We start from the raw sequence: 20,530 nt of genomic DNA, 5'->3' as shown, positions 1-20,530 counted from the left end.
CAATCAAGAATGAATGGGTCAACCAGGAAATTAAAGAAGAATTAAAAAATTCATGGAAACCAATAAAAATGAAAACACAACTGTTCAAAAGCCTTGGGATGCAGCAAAGGCAGTCCTAAGAAGAAAGTATATAGCAATACAAGCCTTTCTCAAGAAACAAGAAAGGTCTCAAATATACAACCTAACCCTACACCTAAAGGAGCTAGAGGAAAAAGAGCAAATAAAGCCTAGACCCAGTAGGGGAAGAGAAATAATAAAGATCAGAGCAGAAATCAATGAAATAGAAACCAAAAATCAGTAGAACAGACCAACGAAACTAGGAGCTGATTCTTTGAAAGAATTAACAAGATTGATAAACCCCCGGCCAGACTTATCAAAAAGAAAAGAGAGATGACCCAAATCAACAAAATCATGCATGAAAGAGGAGAGATCACAACCAATACCAAAGACATACAAACAATTATAAGAACATATTATGAGCAACTCTATGCCAGCAAATTAGTTAATCTTGAAGAAATGGATGCATTCCTAGAGATGTATCAACTACCAAAACTGAACCAGGATGAAACAGAAAACCTGAACAGACCTATAACCACTAAGGAAATTGAAGCAGTCATCAAAAATCTCCCAACAAACAAAAGCTCAGGGCCAGATGGCTATCCGGGGGAATTCTACCAAACATTTCAAGAATTAATACCTATTCTTCTGATAATGTTCCAAAAAATAGAAATGGAAGGAAAACTTCTAAACTCGTTTTATGAGGCCACCATTACCTTGATCCCAAAACAGACAAAGACCCCATCAAAACGGAGAATTACAGACAATATCCTTGTTGAACATGGATGCAAAAATTCTCACCAAAATACTAGCCAATAGGATCCAACAGTACACTAAAAGGATTATTCACCACGACCAAGTGGGATTTATCCCTGGGCTGCAAATTTGGTTCAACATCTGCAAGTCAATCAATGTTTTACTATACATTAAGAAAAGAAAGAATAAGAATCATATGATCCTCTCAATAGATACAGAAAAAGCCTTTGACAAAGGATGGTGTACCATCCTTTCTTAATCAAAACTCTTCAGAGTATAGGGATAGAGGGTACATACCTCAATATCATAAAAGCCATCTATGAAAAACTTACAGCGAATAACATTCTCAATGAGGAAAAACTGAGAGCTTTCCCCCTAACGTCAGGTACGTGGCAGGGATGTCCACAATCACCACTGCTATTCAACATAGTATTAGAAGTCCTAGCCACAGCAATCAGACAACAAAAAGAAATCAAAGGCATCTAAATCAGCAAAGAACAAGTCAAACTCTCACTGTTTGCAGATGATATGATACTGTATGTGGAAAACCCAAAAGTCTCCACCCCAAAACTGTTAGAACTCATACTGGAATTCAGTAAAGTAGCAGGATATAAAATCAATGCACAGAAATCAGTGGCATTCCTATACACCAACAAGATAGAAAAAAGAGAAATTAAGGAGTCGATCCCATTCACAATTGCACCCAAAACCGTAAGATACCTAGGAATAAATTTAACCAAAGAGGCAAAGGATCTGTACTCAGAAAACCATAAAATACTCAGGAAAGAAATTGAAGAAGACACAAAGAAATGGAAAAACGTTCCATGCTCATGGATTGGAAGAACCAACATTGTGAAGATGTCAATGCTACCTAGAGCAATCTACACATTCAATGCAATCCCCATCAAAATACCATCCACTTTTTTCAAAGAAATGGAACAAATAATCCTAAAATTTGTATGGAACCAGAAGAGACCCCGAATAGCCAGAGGAATACTGAAAAAGAAAAGCAAAGCTGGCGGCATCACAATTCCGGACTTCCAGCTCTATTACAAAGCTGTCATCATCAAGACAGTATGGTACTGGCACAAAAACAGACACATAGATCAATGGAACAGAATCGAGAGCCCAGAAATGGACCCTCAACTCTATGGTCAACTTATTTTTGACAAAGCAGGAAAGAATGTCCAATGGCAAAAAGACAGTCTCTTCAACAAATGGTGTTGGGAAAACTGGACAGCTACATGCAAAGAATGAAACTGGACCATTTCCTTACACTAAACACAAAAATAGACTCCAAATGGTTGAAAGATCTAAACGTGAGACAGGAGTCCATCAAAATCCTAAAGGAGAATACAGGCAGCAAGCTCTTCGACCTCAGCCGCATCAACTTCTTCCTAGAAATATCGCCAAAAGCAAAGGAAGCAAGGGCAAAAATGTACTATTGGGACCTCATCAAGATAAACAGCTTTTACACAGCAAAAGAAACAGTCCACAAAACCAAAAGACAACCGACAGAATGGGAGAAGATATTTGCAAATGACATATCAGATAAAGGGCTAGTATCCAAAATCTATAAAGAACTTACCAAACTCAACAACCAAAGAACAAATAATCCAATCAAGAAATGGGCTGAAGACATGAGCAGACATTTTCCGAACGAAGACATCCAAATGGGCAACAGATACACGAAAAAGTGCTCAACATCGCTCGGCATCAGGGAAATCCAAATCAAAACCTCAATGAGATACCACCTCACACCTGTCAGAATGGCTAAAATTAACAACTCAAGAAATGACAGATGTTGGCGGGGATGAGGAGAAAGGGGAACCCTCCTACACTGTTGGTGGGAACGCAAGGTGGTGCAGCCACTCTGGAAAACAGTATGGAGGTTCCTCAAACAGTTGAAAATAGAGCTACCATATGATCCAGCAATTGCACTACTGCGTATTTACCACAAAGATACAAATGTAGGGATCCGAAGGGGTAGATGCACCCCAATGTTTATAGCAGCAATGTCCACCATAGCCAAACTGTGAAAAAGAGCCAAGATGTCCATCGATGGATGAATGGATAAAGAAGAGGTGGTATATATACACGATGGAATATTACGCAGCCATCAAAAGGAATGAGATCTTGCCATTTGCAATGACGTGGATAGAACTGGAGCGTGTTATGCTGAGTGAAATAAGTCAATCAGAGAAAGACATATATCATATGACTTCACTGATATGAGGAATTCTTAATCTCAGGAAACAAACTGGGGGTTGCTGGAGTGGGGGTGGGGTGGAAGGCATGGGGGGGTGGGTGATATACATTGGAGAGGGTATGTGTTATGGTGAGCGCTGTAGATATGTACCTCTGAAACAAAAATGCAATATATGTTAAGAAAAAAAAATAGAAGAAGATAGCAGGAGGGGAAGAGTGAAGGGGGGGTTAATCGGAGGGGGAGATGAACCACGAGAGACGATGGACTCTGAAAAACAAACTGAGGGTTCTAGAGGGAAGGGGGTGAGGAGATGTGTTAGCCTGGTGATGGGGAATATAGAGGGCACGTTCTGTGTGTTACAACTGGGTGTTATACACAAACAATGAATCATGGAACACTACTGAAAAACAAATGATGTAATATATGGTGATTAACATAACAATAAAAAATTTAAAGGAAAAAACACAAAGTGAGAAAAAAAAGTGAAGGGAAATAAATACAATAAGTGAAAGTGACACACAGATTTCAGAAAGTATATCAAAGATAACCAATGTACAATTTTAGGTTGAGTTTGAGTGGAAATTGTATTTGAATGCTCCTCTCAACTTTAGATATGGTAATATAGTAGCAAACAAATAAACAAAAAGAATAAAAATAGGAATTAGTTAAATAGTGTTATCTCTGCTATGGAATTCTGCAGGGATTTAGAATTATGTTCTAGAAGAACACTTAATGGCATGAGAAAATAATCAAAATATTTAGCTAAATGAATGGTATATGTCACAAAGTAGAATGTTCGCTATGAAGACATTTATTTTAAAATATTAAATTATATCCATACATAGAAAAACTGCAGTTGGATTCCTTTAAATGTCACGATCTTACTGGTGTGAATATAAGTGTTTTAAATTTCTTCCTTGTGTTTCATATACATTATTCATCTTGACAATGTATTACTTTGTATTGAGATAAACACATATATTATTAAGAATACAATACTTTTGTAACTCAAAATAAATAATATTGGGATCATATTCTATATAAATTTTCGTTAACATTTTAATTCACTACTTTCCAATTTTATTTGAGACACATGATTTCTTTTTTTTTTTTTAAGATTTTATTTACTTGAGAGAGAGAGAATGAGAGAGAGAGAGCACGAGAGGGAAAAGGGTCAGAGGGAGAAGCAGACTCCCTGCTGAGCAGGGAGCCCGGTGTGGGACTCAATCCCAGGACGCCAGGATCATGACCTGGGCTGAAGGCAGTCGCTCAACCAACTGAGCCACCCAGGCGCCCTAAATATTTTTTTAATTTATTTTTTTGATATAGACAGACACAGCGAGAGAGGGAACACAAGCAGGGGTGTGGGAGAAGGAGAATAGGCTTCCCACGGAGCAGGGAACCCGATGCTCAGCTCGATCCCAGTAACCTGGGATCATGACCTGAGTGGAAGGCAGACACCTAACGACTGAGCCACCCAGGCACCCCGAGAAACATGATTTTTAATGACACAATAGTATTCCATTTGACAATACAGCCTTTAAAAGCACCTCTTCATTTAAAATATTTAGTTCGTTTCCACTTACTTGTATTATATATGTTGCAATAAATATCTCTGTGTACTTCTTTATTTCTTTAGAATCAGAATGATACGAATTTAATAGTCAAGAATGACATTTTTAAGGCTTCTAATAATTATGGTTTTAACTTGAATTAAGGAGTATAATATACACTACTAAATAGGTCTCCAATCCCTTTGCAATGTAAAAAAACAAATCATTTGAAGTATGTGAAGTATGCCTAGACAAACATTATTTAATTTTTAAGTTGTAAAAAAAAATTTTTTTAAGATTTTATTTATTTGACAGAGAGAGACACAGAGAGAGAGGACAAGCAGGGGAAGCAGCAGAGGGAGAGGGAAAAGCAGGCTCCCTGCTGAGCAAGGAGCCTGATGCAGGGCTAGATCCCAGGACCCTGGGATCATGACCTGAGCTGAAGGCAGATGCTTAACTGACTGAGCTACCCAGGTGCCCTGAGTTTCTTAAATAATATCTGCAGTTTGAAATCAGAGAGCTGAAAATCGTATCTCAATAAACAAAACACAAAAAACAGTACTGAAACTAAACTTTTTTTTTTTTTTTAAAGATTTTATTTATTTATTTGAGAGAGAGAATGAGATAGAAAGCATGAGAGGGGGGAGGGTCAGAGGGAGAAGCAGACTCCCCGCTGAGCAGGGAGCCCGATGTGGGACTCGATCCTGGGACTCCAGGATCATCACCTGAGCCGAAGGCAGTCGCTTAACCAACTGAGCCACCCAGGCACCCCTAAACTTTTTTTTCTTACGTGATGAAAAAGATACCTCATGATGCAAGTTATCACTGAATTTTCAAAATTGGTATGAATTCTTCCCAGAATTAATGTACTAACTACATTTTCAAATGTTCATAAAATCAAGAGAAGAGATATTCTAATTGCTTAGGACAGACTATGCCAAGAGCAGTTCCAGGGAAATGCATTTGCCAACAATAAACTGGAAACATGCCAGTATTTACCACCAAGTTCCCAAGCTACACCAGAAGCCAAGAAAACGTCTACTCCTTCTGCCGTGATCTGAATGTTTCTATCTCCCCCCTACAAATTCATATGTTGAAATCCTAATGCCCAGTGTGATGGTATTAGCAGCTGGGGCCTTTGGAAGGTGCTGAGGTCATGAAGGTGGAGCCCTCCTGAATGGGTTAGTGCTGTTAAAGAAAGACCCCCACAGAGCTCTCCAGCGCCTCCCACCTGTGAAGATAAGAACAAATGAAAACAGCGGTCTATCGTTTATGGACTTGCGGTTTATGGTCTATGGACTTGCAAGAGGGCCTTCTTCAGCTGAATTCAACTACGCCGGCACCCTGATGGCAAGCTTCCACCTCCAGAACTCCTAGGAATAAATGTCTGTTGCTTAAACCACCCAGTCTATTTTGTTACAGTAGCCTGATTAGACTAAGACACCTTCCCTTAACACACCCAAATGGAATTCAAAAGGATTACAAAAGACACTGTAATAAAACAAAAACAAAACAAGGCCTCACAAAGATTTTCTTTAGAGACAGAAATACAAAGATGATCTTTACTGAATACAGGCTTCTGAAGCAGTGCAGATGCTGAAAAGTCATTCTAAACTTGAAGCAATATCTATGTAAACAAAACAAGGTTCTAATACTTCAGCTAGAAAACAGCTGATTTAGAAGCAGTGCATTTTCTGAATGACTTTTAGAAAAGGCTTTGTTTACATGGATAGAAATTGATTTTTTTTCAACAGGTAAGAAAGATCATTAATAGAAATCACTTCCCTTCCACTATATAAATGCTGAGTCAAACATTTTATGACCTTATTAATATGGGTAGACTACAACATTAGAGTATTATTGTAAACATCTGTGCATAATTTAGTGACATAAAATTGAGGAATTTTGCAATAAAAACCTTATTTTAAAAGATGGGTAGTTTTTTTTTTTGACTATACATCAGACAGTAATACACATGCATACTTTTTTACTACCTTTATAATATTGCAGTATTGTTCCTGGAAGATACATTTAGTTTTCCAAAATGGACTGATGGTGTAAATACCTCCAAGCAACTGGAACTTTAAAAAATTCCAACTCTTCAAATGAGAAGACAGATCTGTAGGTCAATGTTTTCCAAACTGTAGGTCACAACATGTTTTTAGGTCATAAAATCGTTTGATGGGTTATGAAAAATTTAATGGAAAAAAAGAGAAAAAAAAACATAAAGTAAGAGTGCATCTAAAGCAGCAAAGTAAGTTTCAGTAGGTATTGAGTGCGATATAATATGTTTCCTTATGTTTTCTGTGTTTTTATCAAAATCATTTGACTCTGGAGGATGTTTTGCTAAGTGACAGAAGCCAGATACACAACAGCAGATACTGTATGATCTCACTTTTATGTAAAATCTAAGAAAAGTAAAATTCATTGAACCAGAGAGTAGAATGATGGTTCCCAAAGGCTGGAGAGTGGGGGAAATGGGAAAATGTTGGTCAAAAGGTACAAACTTTCAGTTATGAGATGAAAAAGTTCCAAGGAATCCAACGTATAGCATGGTAATTATATTTAATAATACTGCACTGTATACCTGAAATTTGCTAAAAGAATAGATCTTAAGGGTTCTCACTGTGTATGTGCATACAAACACACACATATACACAAAAGTAAGTGTAAGGTAACAGATGCATTAATTAACTTGATTGTGGTAATTATTTCACAATGTGTATATATATATTATCATACACTTTAAAAAATCACATTGCACAACCTGTACAACATGTAAATATATATAATTTAAATTTGTTAATACTACCTCAAAAAAGCTGGAAAAACAAATTTCAAACACCCTAAGTAATTTTAAAAACACAGTTCTAGGCCCACCTTCTCCAGGGTTCTGATATGAATGTTAAACAGTATGCTCAATGAACACATGTTACCCATCTGTTCATTTTAGCACTTTTCCCCCCTTTTATTACCTACTCCGAGCCAAGGGAAAAGCATAAATCTGTATTCCCCACACACTAAGTACAGTTCTAAATAGAAATAAATATAATGGAATGTTTTATAAAAGTTGATGTTGCAACTTGGAAAATATTTTCATAGAAAGATAACCCGCTCTGCAAAGTCAAGGTTACTCAGTTTGACTGAATTTTACAAGTTGAGTCCAGTGTCAAGACTAATGAGACCTGAAATCAATCAGAACGTAGAGGGAAAAATACAAGGAGGGTGAAAAATATATTGAATACTAACTTACAGGATTTAGTTTGACTTTATCATCAAAGAACAATGTTGTCCAAGACAGAATAAAAAGGCTTTGAACCACTTGAATTAGCTTCATCTTGGACCACAGAACTTATTCACATTTTAAAAATAAAACTGAGTTACAAGTATGTACTAACAGACAGTACCTGAGTGTCTGTATAATGACATCTCGACCGACTGCTGCATAGCAGTTTTTGTCTTGATCCACTGCCACACAGTGGTTTTGTCTCGATCCACTGCCGCACAGTGTTTTTGTCTCAGTCCACTGCTGCACAGTGTTTTGTACGCGTGTGTGTGCACACATAAGTCCTAGCAGTGACTGCTTTTGTTTTCTAAATTTTATGTATCTTCTACATTTTCACAATGAAGCTATTTTTAAAAATAAAATAAAAAAAGGACTGACATACTTCAATGCTTATGCTGCTAAGAATAAGGTAGACATGAAGGACTTGGTCTTTGAGAAGAGCACCCACACTTGCATTCACAAAAAGGTGCTAAAGCTGAGACGTTTGTTCAACAATTCAGTGATTTATAAATCAGTGGTGTTTATACTCCAGGTCAAATAACATATAACAAAGCATGCTAAACATGTAATTATTTCCTTTGATTTTTTCCTCTCTGAAGAATCTGAGAGGCAGGGGTGCCTGGGTGTTTCAGTCAGTGAAGCGTCTGCCTTCGGCTCAGGTCATGATCCCAGGGTCCTGGGATGGAGTCCCACATCTGGCTCCCTGCTCAGCGGGGAGTCTGCTTCCCCCTCTCCCTCTGTGATCTCTCTTTTGCTCTCTCTCAAATAAATAAATAAAATCTTAAAAAACAAAAAGAATGAGAGCCAAAAAAATGTTTCTATTGTAAAAGCAAATGCTCCTTCAAAGTTTTCTGAATTGGAAAGTTTACATCTCTTCACAGACAATGGAGAGACAATTGTTACCTTCCTCACTTTCTGTGGCATTTATTATAAAAAATAATAAACAAAAAAGAAGAAGAAGATAGACACAATGCAGAACTATTTCCCTTCATTAAAGCAAACATTAGTGCCCTCGGTTAACTTATCTTTCTAAATTATTTTCTCAGGGTTGCTACTTACACTAAGTTACTCATACCTTTAATTGAATTTGGTAAAGTACTTTAAATACAGATGAAAACTGCCTTCTATGGACTTCATTTGTATTTATAGGATGGATGAATGAATGTAGTCATATATGGGATTCCTTTGTTCTTTCTTCCCCTTATTTTTTAATAAACACAGTTTAAATGAGTATAAGATATAACTTTTTAAAAATGTATGTGCATCTATATTTACTTACAAATCTTTCTGAAACTTGAGCAATGATAACTGATAAGATTGTGGTTTCCACTCTGTGTATAAGAAAAATAAATATTTGGAACAGTAACGTATTTTCACTGGGATATGTAAGATCAAGGTTACCGACATGTTGAAATTTCCTATCAGTTTCCCTTAATTTGCACAGATTCTTGGCTAAATTAACAAAAATTTCTCAAGTCCAATTTTATCATATTTAAGCAAATCTATTAAGGTAAATTAGTCTTGTATATTGGATTCCTTTCTTCTTTCTTCCTTTTATTTTTTCATAAACACAGTTTAAATTAGATGAAAATATCTTAGAGTCTTAAATTAGACCAAATTAAACTAGGAAATGTTTATTGATCTCGATATTTAAGATCCTATTATTTCCATTATAATGGTTCCTGTTACATGGAAAACCACCAGGAATTTCGGTTTGTTCAGAGAATGTCAAGAGGGAGGGGGGCCTTCATGCTTATATTTTTATGTTTTTAGTCATTAGAAAAGAATCATTAATCATAATAAAATCTAATGGGATGTTTTTCAACTGTGGCAAATATTTGTATGTGTGTTTGTTTTATGTGTTTTTCTGGTCTCTCCAGGTATTTTTTATTTGCTCTAAATCTCTCAAGGTGAATTTATATGGGGAAGTAGTAATAAAATATGGTTGATCAATCATTTGGACTCCAAACATTCAGGGGAAAGCAAAACTAACGAAGCAAAAACAGAAAAAGTAAATATCTAGGTATTTCACAATGGCTTTTGACTTCAGTAATTCAGACACACCTCTGGTATAATGGTCCCTATATCTTCCTTGAATCCTTCTCAGTAATAGTCTATATGGCCATGCTCTACAGAAACACAACACCTATTTTATGAAAGGACGCATATCCTTCAGCAGGAAATATTCTGTTAGGGAACACTAGTTTAAAGGGCCGCAGTGTTAACTCCACAAACACTCCCAGAGCACCTCTAATGTAACAGGTGCTATTCTATATGCTAGAATAGAAGAACAGGCATAGCCTCTGCCCTCAAAGACCTGACAGCCCACAGGGAAATGACCTGGACACAGACAATATAACATGTTCGAAACCTCGTCAGGTGTATACATATGGTGTCACGAGTGAACACGCAATATTTCGACATCAGAGCCAACAGTCATGCAGTGGAGCATTTTGTCATGAACTTCCTCTCTCAGTATTTGGTACATTTGTACAAGCTGCTCAGTCAATGTTAATTTTCTCTGTCTTCTATTTCTAAGCAGTTCTTCACAAAATAAAAACATCTACTGCAAGAAACATCTAGAGAAATTTGATGAAAACTTTTACTATTTAAGAGTCCACTATCATGACTTTTCCTTTGTTTACAAGATCTCAGCTTTCTTTGTAGCATATTAATCAAAGAATATGCCAAGATTGCTAAGTTTGTTCAATTAACAACAATATTACCCAAGCCTCAGTTTATCATACCACTGTGAGGTCAATTTTAAAAAATTACCCGCTAAGCCAAGACAGTCAGTCTTCCCTCAGTTGATACATACATTTTGTCATTCCTCTTTGTACTCACCCCTTGTAGTTTTTCTCGAAAATCTGCATAAATTTACCAAGATCACTTTGAGGTTTTGATTCAAACAGTTGCACATACCTTTAAAGTCATGAATAAATTAATATATACTTGCTACTAATAGTAAAATGTATTTGAATGTCCATAAAGTCAAACAGTACCAGGCACTCTTACGTCAGTAAAACCGACATTCTCTGTAAACATAAAATCTCCACTTTGAGTAATGTCCATTGCCCTATTAATGTGAACTAGTATGTATAAGCAATAGAAGGTCTTGGTACTCTGACTCAACTAAATTTCCTCCTCACCCACCCCTCACCCTCTGAGCCAGTTTCCAAGGTTCTCTTATTCAGTCAGTACTCTGGGCAGCCAAGTAAGAATCTCACCAAGTCTGAATCCAAACACAACTACGAGCACACAACACCAACAAAACAAAAGCAACGATAGCTGTGGAAATCACAACAGCAGTTTCAGGAGCAAACAGCAAACCAATTGCACTAACCTGAGGAGATATCTATTTGGCTCATCTTGGTCTGCGTGACGTTGATGTGAACACCAACTTTGCTTTCAGTGAGGTCAATCTCCACATTGCCCAAATTATCTGCAAACTGACTGAAAAGCAGGAGACCGTTTGGGTTCCAAGTCCTGAACTGGAAACTGACTGAAAACAGGTCCTGGTTAGGCCGTCCTGGCACCTCCAGGTAACTGGTAGCATTGAAAAAGACAGGCACTGTGTAGGGCTCCACACACGAGAAACTCAAATTTCCCTGGAAAACAAAAGGGCACGCTTTGAGACAAATAGAAACAAAGCTACAGTCTGTAGATGTCAGTGCAGAGCTTGAGCTTGTGCCAAACTCTCACACGCAGCAGCATGATTTGGATTCAGCACCCGGATACCTCGGCATCACTCTACTTGGAGTGTGTGTCTAACAGGGCTCAGCAGCTGGCCGTCAAGAAGAGGAATTAACAAGAACCATCTATCATGGAATCGACAGACTGACAAGCCTGATGGGATGGGATGCGTCCCTATGTGGTGCACATGAGTGAGAACCACTGGACTTTCTAAAGATGGCAGAAAGCTGCTGCTCCCCTCCGCCATTACTGATGATGCCTCAGCCAAGGAGGAGACGCCACCGTCCTCTTCTGGACGGCCTATGTCAAGTGTTCATTCATATATGACTAGTCTCATTGGGAACTATGGTCATTTGGTTGTTATTTATTGATATTATGGGACAAATATTCTTGGTTTTTATCCCTATACCTAATATATATGAATTAATATTAACTATATAGATCAGCATAATTGTGATTATTTCGGATTACTGTTATATTAAATTCCTATGAAGTGTGCATACATTATAATGAATTAATGCTTCTGAGAACAGTAGTATGAGTGTACAAAATAAAAACAAACTTGTGATAATTGAAGCCTATTCCTTTCTTCTTTCTTCTCACTCTCCCTCTATTTTGTACCAAAAAACAATTTCATTTACCATTCAGACACGCTAAATGTTGTATTCCTGTGTGTAAGTACCTTCCTTTTAAAGGTCTGAAAATCTACTTTTGCTTCCCACTTCTTTTATCCCACCATAATATTCTGAGGAATATAATTTGTTGGCATTTTCATCTGGTCCTTCGATTACTTATTTATTTCACAACAACACAACACCACGATATCTAGGTTTAGACGGATTGTTCTTCCATTTCAGCACATTAACCATTACATCTAAGGCAGGCTGTCCCTCTGAATTAATATTCAAACTAAATTTACACTGTAGCTTCACAGATAATTATTTTTAACTGCTTACTTTTACTGATGAAAAGAAATGCCTTTGCCTAATAATTGAGATGTTATAACTGACCACATACCCATGTTGTGGGGAATATCTCCCAACAAAATTAAAGGTCCTTTTTGAGTAAAGGTGCTGACTCAGAAGTCAATGAATAATGAGGTATTGGAGGAAGTCATCAAGAAGACTTGTGACTGCCAGTTAACCCATGAGCAGGACTCGGACAATTGGAGACTTCGCTGTCCTCAGAATGTGTGTTCCCCACTCCAAGGATACAGTCTTAAGATAGAGATGTGGTGTTGAGGCTATCCAACGTGGGTACTGAACTGGTTAAGGCCTCCTGTATCCATAACTGAATCCAGGTAAGACCTCTAAATAAACTTTTAAGACTTGGCAGGCAGGTGCGGAGGGGTACTCCTCTTGTGGCTTCCCAAGACAAGACCTAAGTTCCCTTGCTTATTAAACCTGCCACCTGCCAACGTGGGGTGGTCTGTCTCTTCTCTCTCCCCCTGCCCTCTGCATCCAGGGGCTGGGTGCGATTACACCCAGGAGGCCGTCCAGGAGGCTGTGACCCAACATTAGGGAATGGGTGTGTGCATGGAGATGAACGCAGGATGTGTGGAGTCCATTTCACTGAAATACCAGCACCTGACGTCTTTGAAAGCAAGTCTCCTTCCTAAGGACCCGTCCTTGCAGAGTTGCCTACAAAGTGTCCTACTTTTCTCTATCCTGCCGAAAATTTTAATATGTACATATATTTTTGTTTAAAGGTTTATCCCATGTCTGCTCACTTTATTTCAACAAACATAATTATAGATAATTTATGCTTTACTAAATATCTTTGTTATTCAAGTTAAAATAGCATTTATAACTACAATATATTTTGTAGTTAAGGTTGTTCTGGGAATGAATCTCTGTAGTAAAATTCTTTATAATTTAGGTTCCTAACGAATTCATATCAGGACCAACCGGGAGGTCTGGGCAGAAATAACATTTTATTTCTTCTTAAAGGTGCAAAAAATATTCTGACGATTTGGATTCTGTATCTTTTTATCTTAAGCAATGATTTCTGAGAAAACAAAAGGACCCTGGTGCCATTTTATCCAAAGCTTAAGAGAGTGTATGTATTAATACTATTCTGTGTAAGAAGTAACACAGCATGTAAGGAGACCATGACCTCGGGGGTCATATACTGTGAACCCACTCACATTCAATCATCTTGGAAAGTTATTTTTCCAGGCAAAGTCTCAGGGTTGTTTTTTTTGTTTTGTTTTGTTTTGTTTTTTGGCATCTACAAAATGTGTATGATAACATCTCTACTCATGTTGTAGTACTATTCTCAGATTGTCATAAAAGTAACATTCCTAGCACAGTGCCTGCTGCCTATAAATAGAACTATTACTATTTGTCTCTATAGTCAATACTTACGAGATAATTTCAAAGTTCAACTTTTTACTCAGTAGAAATTCCTTATTTTGAAGAAAAATAAAGAAAAAATGCACATTAAATTATTATTTTATGCCATAATAATTTTCATACTCAACCTGAACTCCGGTTTATTCATGAGGGGATTTCTATTTATCCAATCATTTTGTGAAAACCCTAGGCTCAAATGTGGGCCAAGAGACCATCAGAGCTCTTTTGGAATACAGTGCAAGCTCTCGTAACATTATTTACTGTCAGTGGCTGTCATAAATGTGGGTCTTGAACCCCAGACTCTTCCAACTAACACTTGTAGGTTGACGTTAACTCCTGTTTTTGCAGACCCATAGGGAACACACACTAGACTTTTCAGTTGCTATCTTTCAGTGATCCTAAACAGTGTCATGGGGAGCCAGGTATGCTAGCGCGTTCTTCAATTTTTGCTCTCCTCCTTAAAGTAGTTAAAGCTGGAAAGGACTCACAGCAGAGCTGGAAGAAGATCACTATTAGGTTCTACATCACAGCTTTCACCAGCCAGTGGCAGTCAAACCTTATATAACTGCCTATACTTAGTATGTTTAGAGCTTTCACAAAAAGTGTATTTACTTACTTACCTGGATCAATTATCTTTGGAAACATGGAAATGAATATAGCAAAGTTCCTGGATGTAACACTTTTAAAATACTGAATTAAATCATAAACAAGAAATGGAGATTCATATATGATAAGACATCTGGAAACATTTACGGGCTGCTGAACTGCCAGGACGAAGCACACACTGAGGAATGCCTGAGGTATGTCCCTTTGATATGGGGAATTCAGAAACACTGGGTCAAAATACTGTGCCCCATCTAAGTTAAACTTACTCTCTACTGCAGGCTAATTTAACTCAAAAACCATTATTTATTCTCAAAGTACATCCACCATCTACACTTTCTTTAGGTAATTCTGTAGTTAGTCTTACACTGCTGAGCCCAACACAAGCATGATAGCAAAATGCTGTGACGATGTCGTTGTTGTTCAATACTCCAGAAAAAAACAAAACTTCTTTGATTTTTCTATGAACCACTATTTTGGAGTGAACAATCTTACCACATTTGAGGGCTCTAGTTTCTTCCTTCTCGCAAGATCAGTTATGTTGATACCATTATAATTAATGCTTTCCATGCAGCCTTTGAAGTTCTTTCTACTGCTGGAACTTGGCTTCCCAGAGAAAGGTATGCCTCCGAAGGTTATCTTTGAGAAAAGAAAAAAAATGTAACATTCACACTGTATTCATCTTAAAAAAATATTCACAATAAATTAGGCAAAACTATTAATACAACCAAGGTCAGTTATACAACCAAGGTCTGCAGATCTCTCCCGGAATATACAGACATTTTTTTCTGCCTCCAAAATCTGTTGCATATTACATTATGTTATGGAAGTACATAACAGTATTATTAATTATGGGGATCAGATTATAACTTTAACAAAAAAATAGCAATAATCTCTTGTAGCCACTCAAAGACATTTTATAAATTTTCCTGAAATGTTTTAAAAGATTTTATATAGCAACCTTCTTTTATTAATATTAAAAACACATTTTTATGTTTATCATTCAAAGACATACTACTAATAAATGCTTCTATCATCATGAGGTAACCAGTACTAATGCAATACAATGATAAACCCTATGTACTATGTAGACTTACTTTAATCTAAATGACCATTAAAGTCAAATATTCACTAGACTTATTTTTAATGCAGAAAATAGTTCAAAAAGTCTCATTACTATATATATGAAGAACACATTAGGAGATGGGGGCTGTTATTTTAGCACTATAGGCTTAGAGATATTATAGGTCTTCTGAATCCTAAAGAGTAAGGTGGATGCTGGTGGGGGGTGGGAGGGATTGGGTGGCTGGGTGATAGACATTGGGGAGGGTATGTGCTATGGTGAGCGCTGTGAATTGTGCAAGACTGTTGAATCACAGATCTGTACTTTTGAAACAAATAATGCAATATGTTAAGAAAGAAAAAAGAAGAAGATAGCAGGAGGGGAAGAATGAAGGGGAGTAAGTCGGAGGGGTAGATGAACCATTAGAGACGATGGACTCTGAAAAACAAACTAAGGGTTCTAGAGGGCAGGCGGGTGGGGGGATAGGTTAGCCTGGTGATGGGTATTAAAGAGGGCACATTCTGCGTGGACCAGTGGGTGTTATGCACAAACAACGAATCATGGAACACTACATCAAAAACTAATGATGTAATGTATGTATGGTGATTAACATTAACAATAAAAAAATGAAAAAAAAAAGAATAAGGTGGATGCCCTTTACTGTGATTCTCTGGCTACTACCACCTATAAAAAGAGAGTATGTCTTTTTCCTTATATCTTTGGCCAAATTAGAGTACTAAAGTGTCAATTTCCTATAATACAAAATTATACTTAATATACCTATTGCCATAATGACATTTACTGCTAATAGTGAATTAGTGGTAAATAAATCTAAATACTAACCAGAGCTGCAATACCAAGATATATAATCCAGGTGTTATTTCTCTTCTAATTATTATTCAATGTTACCATTATCAACTTCGATAAAGCTTTGAAAATGAAAGCAATAGTTGAGACATTTTTGAGACATTTTAAGACTCCAACCGGTAAGGAGTTTCATATTTGAAACATAAGGCACAGATCTTTGTGTTCTAGGAGGCCATTAACAATTTATGTTCTTTTATTTAGTGTCATGGCATTTTACATGCTTAGTTTTTACAGAAAACAAAGCACAAATTAATGATAGTTTATGAAGCAATATAAAAAAATAAAAGATCTCACTTAAAATTTGTTAATAATGGTTAGTTGAATATGTATCATTTACCATATAGAGTATATATGAAAGAAGGGAAAACTGAGAATATATAGAAAAGAATTAAGAAATGACAAAAGGAAAATTATACAGTAATCTAAAATAGAAGAATTATTAGGAAAATATTTTCAAGTGGCACTAAAATGAACTTATTAGGAACTAAGCAAGTATACCTAATACCAAAGGTAAGAATTACTGATAATTATGTGGAGTGTTATATTTCCTGTCTACAGTTTATTTTACCAATTCTTTCCCAGTTGATGGTAATAAAAATCTATGCTTAACAACAGGCAGCATCACAGTTTGACCATTATTACTAAATACCAGTTTAAACATATTGTCTCATTCTTTTTCCACGTGCTGTTAGGATGATGATTAAATACTCCTATGGTTTCTCTGCTTTCAGCAAACCTCAGCACATGTCCTATGTCATCCTCAGAGGTGCCCTAGTGAAGCAACACAAGCTCAATTTACCAGATTTCTGTACAACTAAGAGATATGGGTTCAAATCCCAATTCCTAATGTAACTAATCTTATGACACTAGGTTGCCACTTCTTCTGATTATGTATTCTCATCAGTAAAATGAAGTGCCTGGACCACAAAATATTTTGATATTATAATTATTCAGAAAGTAAAAAAAAAATGTTGCAATTGTTAGATTATTCATCAGATAATCATATAACTCATATGACTGGCTTATTAATGATAACAGTTCATTCAATAACCCTGACTCTTAAACAAAATAACCACATTGACCATTTTGTTAGCTACCAAGAGTTTACAAAATGTGGCAGAGATGGCTAGATACTTCTAAGTGTCCTTTCTCCCTACCTTCTTTAGGAAAACAAGAATGCTTGGGGGGCAGAGCAAGATAGCTGAGGAGTAGGAGACCTAGATTTCGTCTGGTCTCAGGAATTCAGCTGAATAGGGATCAAACCATTCTGAACACCTACGAACTCAACAGGAGATCGAACAGGAGAGTAGCAACAACTCTCTGAACAGAGAAGCAACCACTTACTGGAAGGTAGGGCGTGCGGAGAAGTGAATCCGGGGTGATATTCGGGAGGATAGACGGTGGGGGAGGGGCCTCCGCCGGCCGCTTCTGGCAAGTGCTAGAGCCGCGGAGCACAAAATCGGACCTTTTAGAAGCCGGCTCCGCGGAGGGATGTCGCTCCAGTGGCTAAGCGGGGGGTGGAATCCTCCCGGGACAGTGTGGTCTCAGGACCCTTGGGGTCACGGAGAGACCGGGGGTGCCTGAGTGCGGCAGAGCTCCCAGGTATCAGAGCGGGGAAGCCGGCTGCAGAGACGGAGCAGAGTCGCGGGTTCTCAGCTCGGGGTGGCCATAAACTGTGATCTGCGGCCCAGTCGGGGCACGGCTCCCCCAGCACGGACCCAACAAGCAGCAGATCCGGGGAGACTCCCCTTCCTTCCCGGGGAGGAGCGGTGCGGGAGCACACCGCAGGGATCTGCTGGGTTTGGAGACTCCACACGGGGTCGGGTGCCAGAGATAGCAACGCTCGGTCACAGGCCGGGTGAGCATGGAGTGCGGCCGGAGACCGGGGACACGGGAGTGACTGCTTTTCTCTGGGGACACACTGAGGAGCGGGGCCCCGAGTTCTCAGCAACTCCGGGTGGAGATTGGGAGGCCACCATTTCTGCCCTGGTCCTCCAAAGCTGTACCGAGAGCTTGCAGGGAACAAAAGCTCCTGAGAACAAACCGGAGCAGCTTCCTTAGCCCGGACCGACAAGGGCGGGGCAATTCCGCCTCCGGCAAAGACATTTGGAAACCACAGCAACAGGCCCCTCCCCCAGAAGATCAGCACAAACAGCCAGCAAGCCAAGACCAAGTTGATCGATCAAGGAGAACGGGAGAACTCCAGCGTTAGGGGAATACTGCACATAGATTCATGGCTTTTTTTTTTTTTTTTTTTTACCATGATCCATTATTTCATCAAAGTTAATTTTTGTTGACTGTTTTTTTTTATTTTTCTTTTTCCCTTTTTCAACCAACATCTTATCAATCCCTTTAAAAAAAAAAAAACAAAACATTTTTTATTTTTCATTTTTAGAGTCATATTTTATCCCTTCATAGTAGTTACCCTTATTTTTGGCATATATATATAAGTTGTTCTCTCTTTAAAATTTTGGGGTACAGTTTCTTCTAAGAGATAAAAATATACCCTAAATCACTAGTGTATGGCTTTGTTCTAGTCTCCTGCCTGATCACATTCTCTCCCTTTTTCCTTTTTTTTTTCTTTTTCTTAAATCTTCTTTCTTTTTTCAAACAACTTATCTTACCAAGTCCTTTTATAAAATCTTTTACAATTTTCATCTTTACAGTCATATTTCATCCCTTCATTGTATCAACCCTTATTTTGTACATATATATCTTTCTTCCTTTAAAATTTTAGGAGGCACTTTTTTCTAACAGACCAAAATATGCCCAAAATCTAGTGTGTGGCACTGATCTATGCACTAGCCTGATCATATTTGATCACATTCTGCTTTTTTTGTATTGTTCTGTTTTTGTTTTTATCCTTTTATTTTTCTCTTTCTTTTTTCTTTCTTTCCCTTTCTTTTCCCCTGGTTTCAGGTCTTTTCTGATTTGTATACAGTATATTTGCTGGGGACGTTGTAAACCTGTTAGCATTTTGTTCTCTCATTCATCTATTCTCCTGTGGACAAAATGACAAGACGAAAGAAATCACCTCAGCAAAAAGAACAAGAGGTAGTACCGTCAGCCAGGGACCTACTCAATACGGACATTAGTATGATGTCGGACCTAGAGTTCAGAATCATGACTTTAAAGATACTAGCTGGGCTTGAAAAAAGCGTGGAAGTTATTAGAGAAACCCTTTCTGGAGATATAAAAGAACTAAAATCTAACCAAATTGAAATCAAAAAGGCTATTGATGAGGTGCAATCCAAAATGGGGGCACTAACTGCTAGGATAAATGAGGCAGAAGAGAGAATCAGCGATATAGAAGACCAAATGATGGAAAATAAAGAGGCTGAGAAAAAGAGAAACAACTACAGGATCACGAGGGCAGAATTCGAGAGATAAGTGATATGATAAGACGAAACATTAGAATAATTGGGATCCCAGAAGAAGAAGAGAGAGAGAGAGGGGCAAAGGTATATTGGAGCAAATTATAGCAGAGAACTTCCCTAATGTGAGGAAGGAAACAGGCATTAAAATCCAGGAGGCACAGAGAACCCCTCTCAAAATCAATAATAATAGGTCACACCCCAACATCTAAGAGTAAAACTTACGAGTCTCAGAGACAAAGAGAAAATCCTGAAAGCAGCTCGGGAGAAGAGATCTGTAACCTACAATGGTAGAAACATTAGATTGGCAACAGACCTATCCACAGAGACCTGGCAGGCCAGAAAGGACTGGCAAGATATCTTCAGAGCACTAAACGAGAAAAATATGCAGCCAAGAATACTATATCCAGCTAGGCTATCATTGAAAATAGAAGGAGAGATAAAAAGCTTCCAGGACAAACAAAAACTAAAGGAATTTGCAAACACGAAACCAGCCCTCCAAGAAATATTGAGAGGGGTCCTCTAAGCAAAGAGAGAACCTAAAAGCAGCAAAGAGCAGAAACGAACACAGACAACAGACAGTTAACAGTCACCTTACAGGTAATACAATGGCACTAAATTCATACCTTTCAATAGTTACCCTGAATGTAAATGGGCTCAATGCCCCAATCAAAAGACACAGGCTATCAGATTGGATTAAAAAACAAGACCCATC

General features: G+C 37.8%; 1 protein-coding gene across 1 annotated transcript in view; it reads right to left on the bottom strand.

Moving 5' to 3' along the window:
* CNTNAP2 (contactin associated protein 2) overlaps positions 1 to 20,530 on the bottom strand; it is a 2,027,980-nt gene that overhangs the window by 1,062,912 nt on the left and 944,538 nt on the right. The window contains exons 7-8 of the mRNA XM_073899330.1: positions 15,007 to 15,150; positions 11,205 to 11,469 (exon numbers count right to left, since the gene is read on the bottom strand). Of these exons, the coding sequence (XP_073755431.1) occupies positions 11,205 to 11,469; positions 15,007 to 15,150 (409 nt within the window). The remainder of the gene's footprint in view (positions 1 to 11,204; positions 11,470 to 15,006; positions 15,151 to 20,530) is intronic.

This window comes from Callorhinus ursinus, unplaced genomic scaffold (genome assembly GCF_003265705.2).
Source record: "Callorhinus ursinus isolate GAN/ISIS: 27379988/994484 unplaced genomic scaffold, GSC_fseal_2.0 scaffold12, whole genome shotgun sequence".
Lineage (NCBI taxonomy): Eukaryota > Metazoa > Chordata > Mammalia > Carnivora > Otariidae > Callorhinus > Callorhinus ursinus.
Note: the sequence above shows the minus strand (reverse complement) of the source record. Positions and strands in the feature narration are given on the sequence as shown.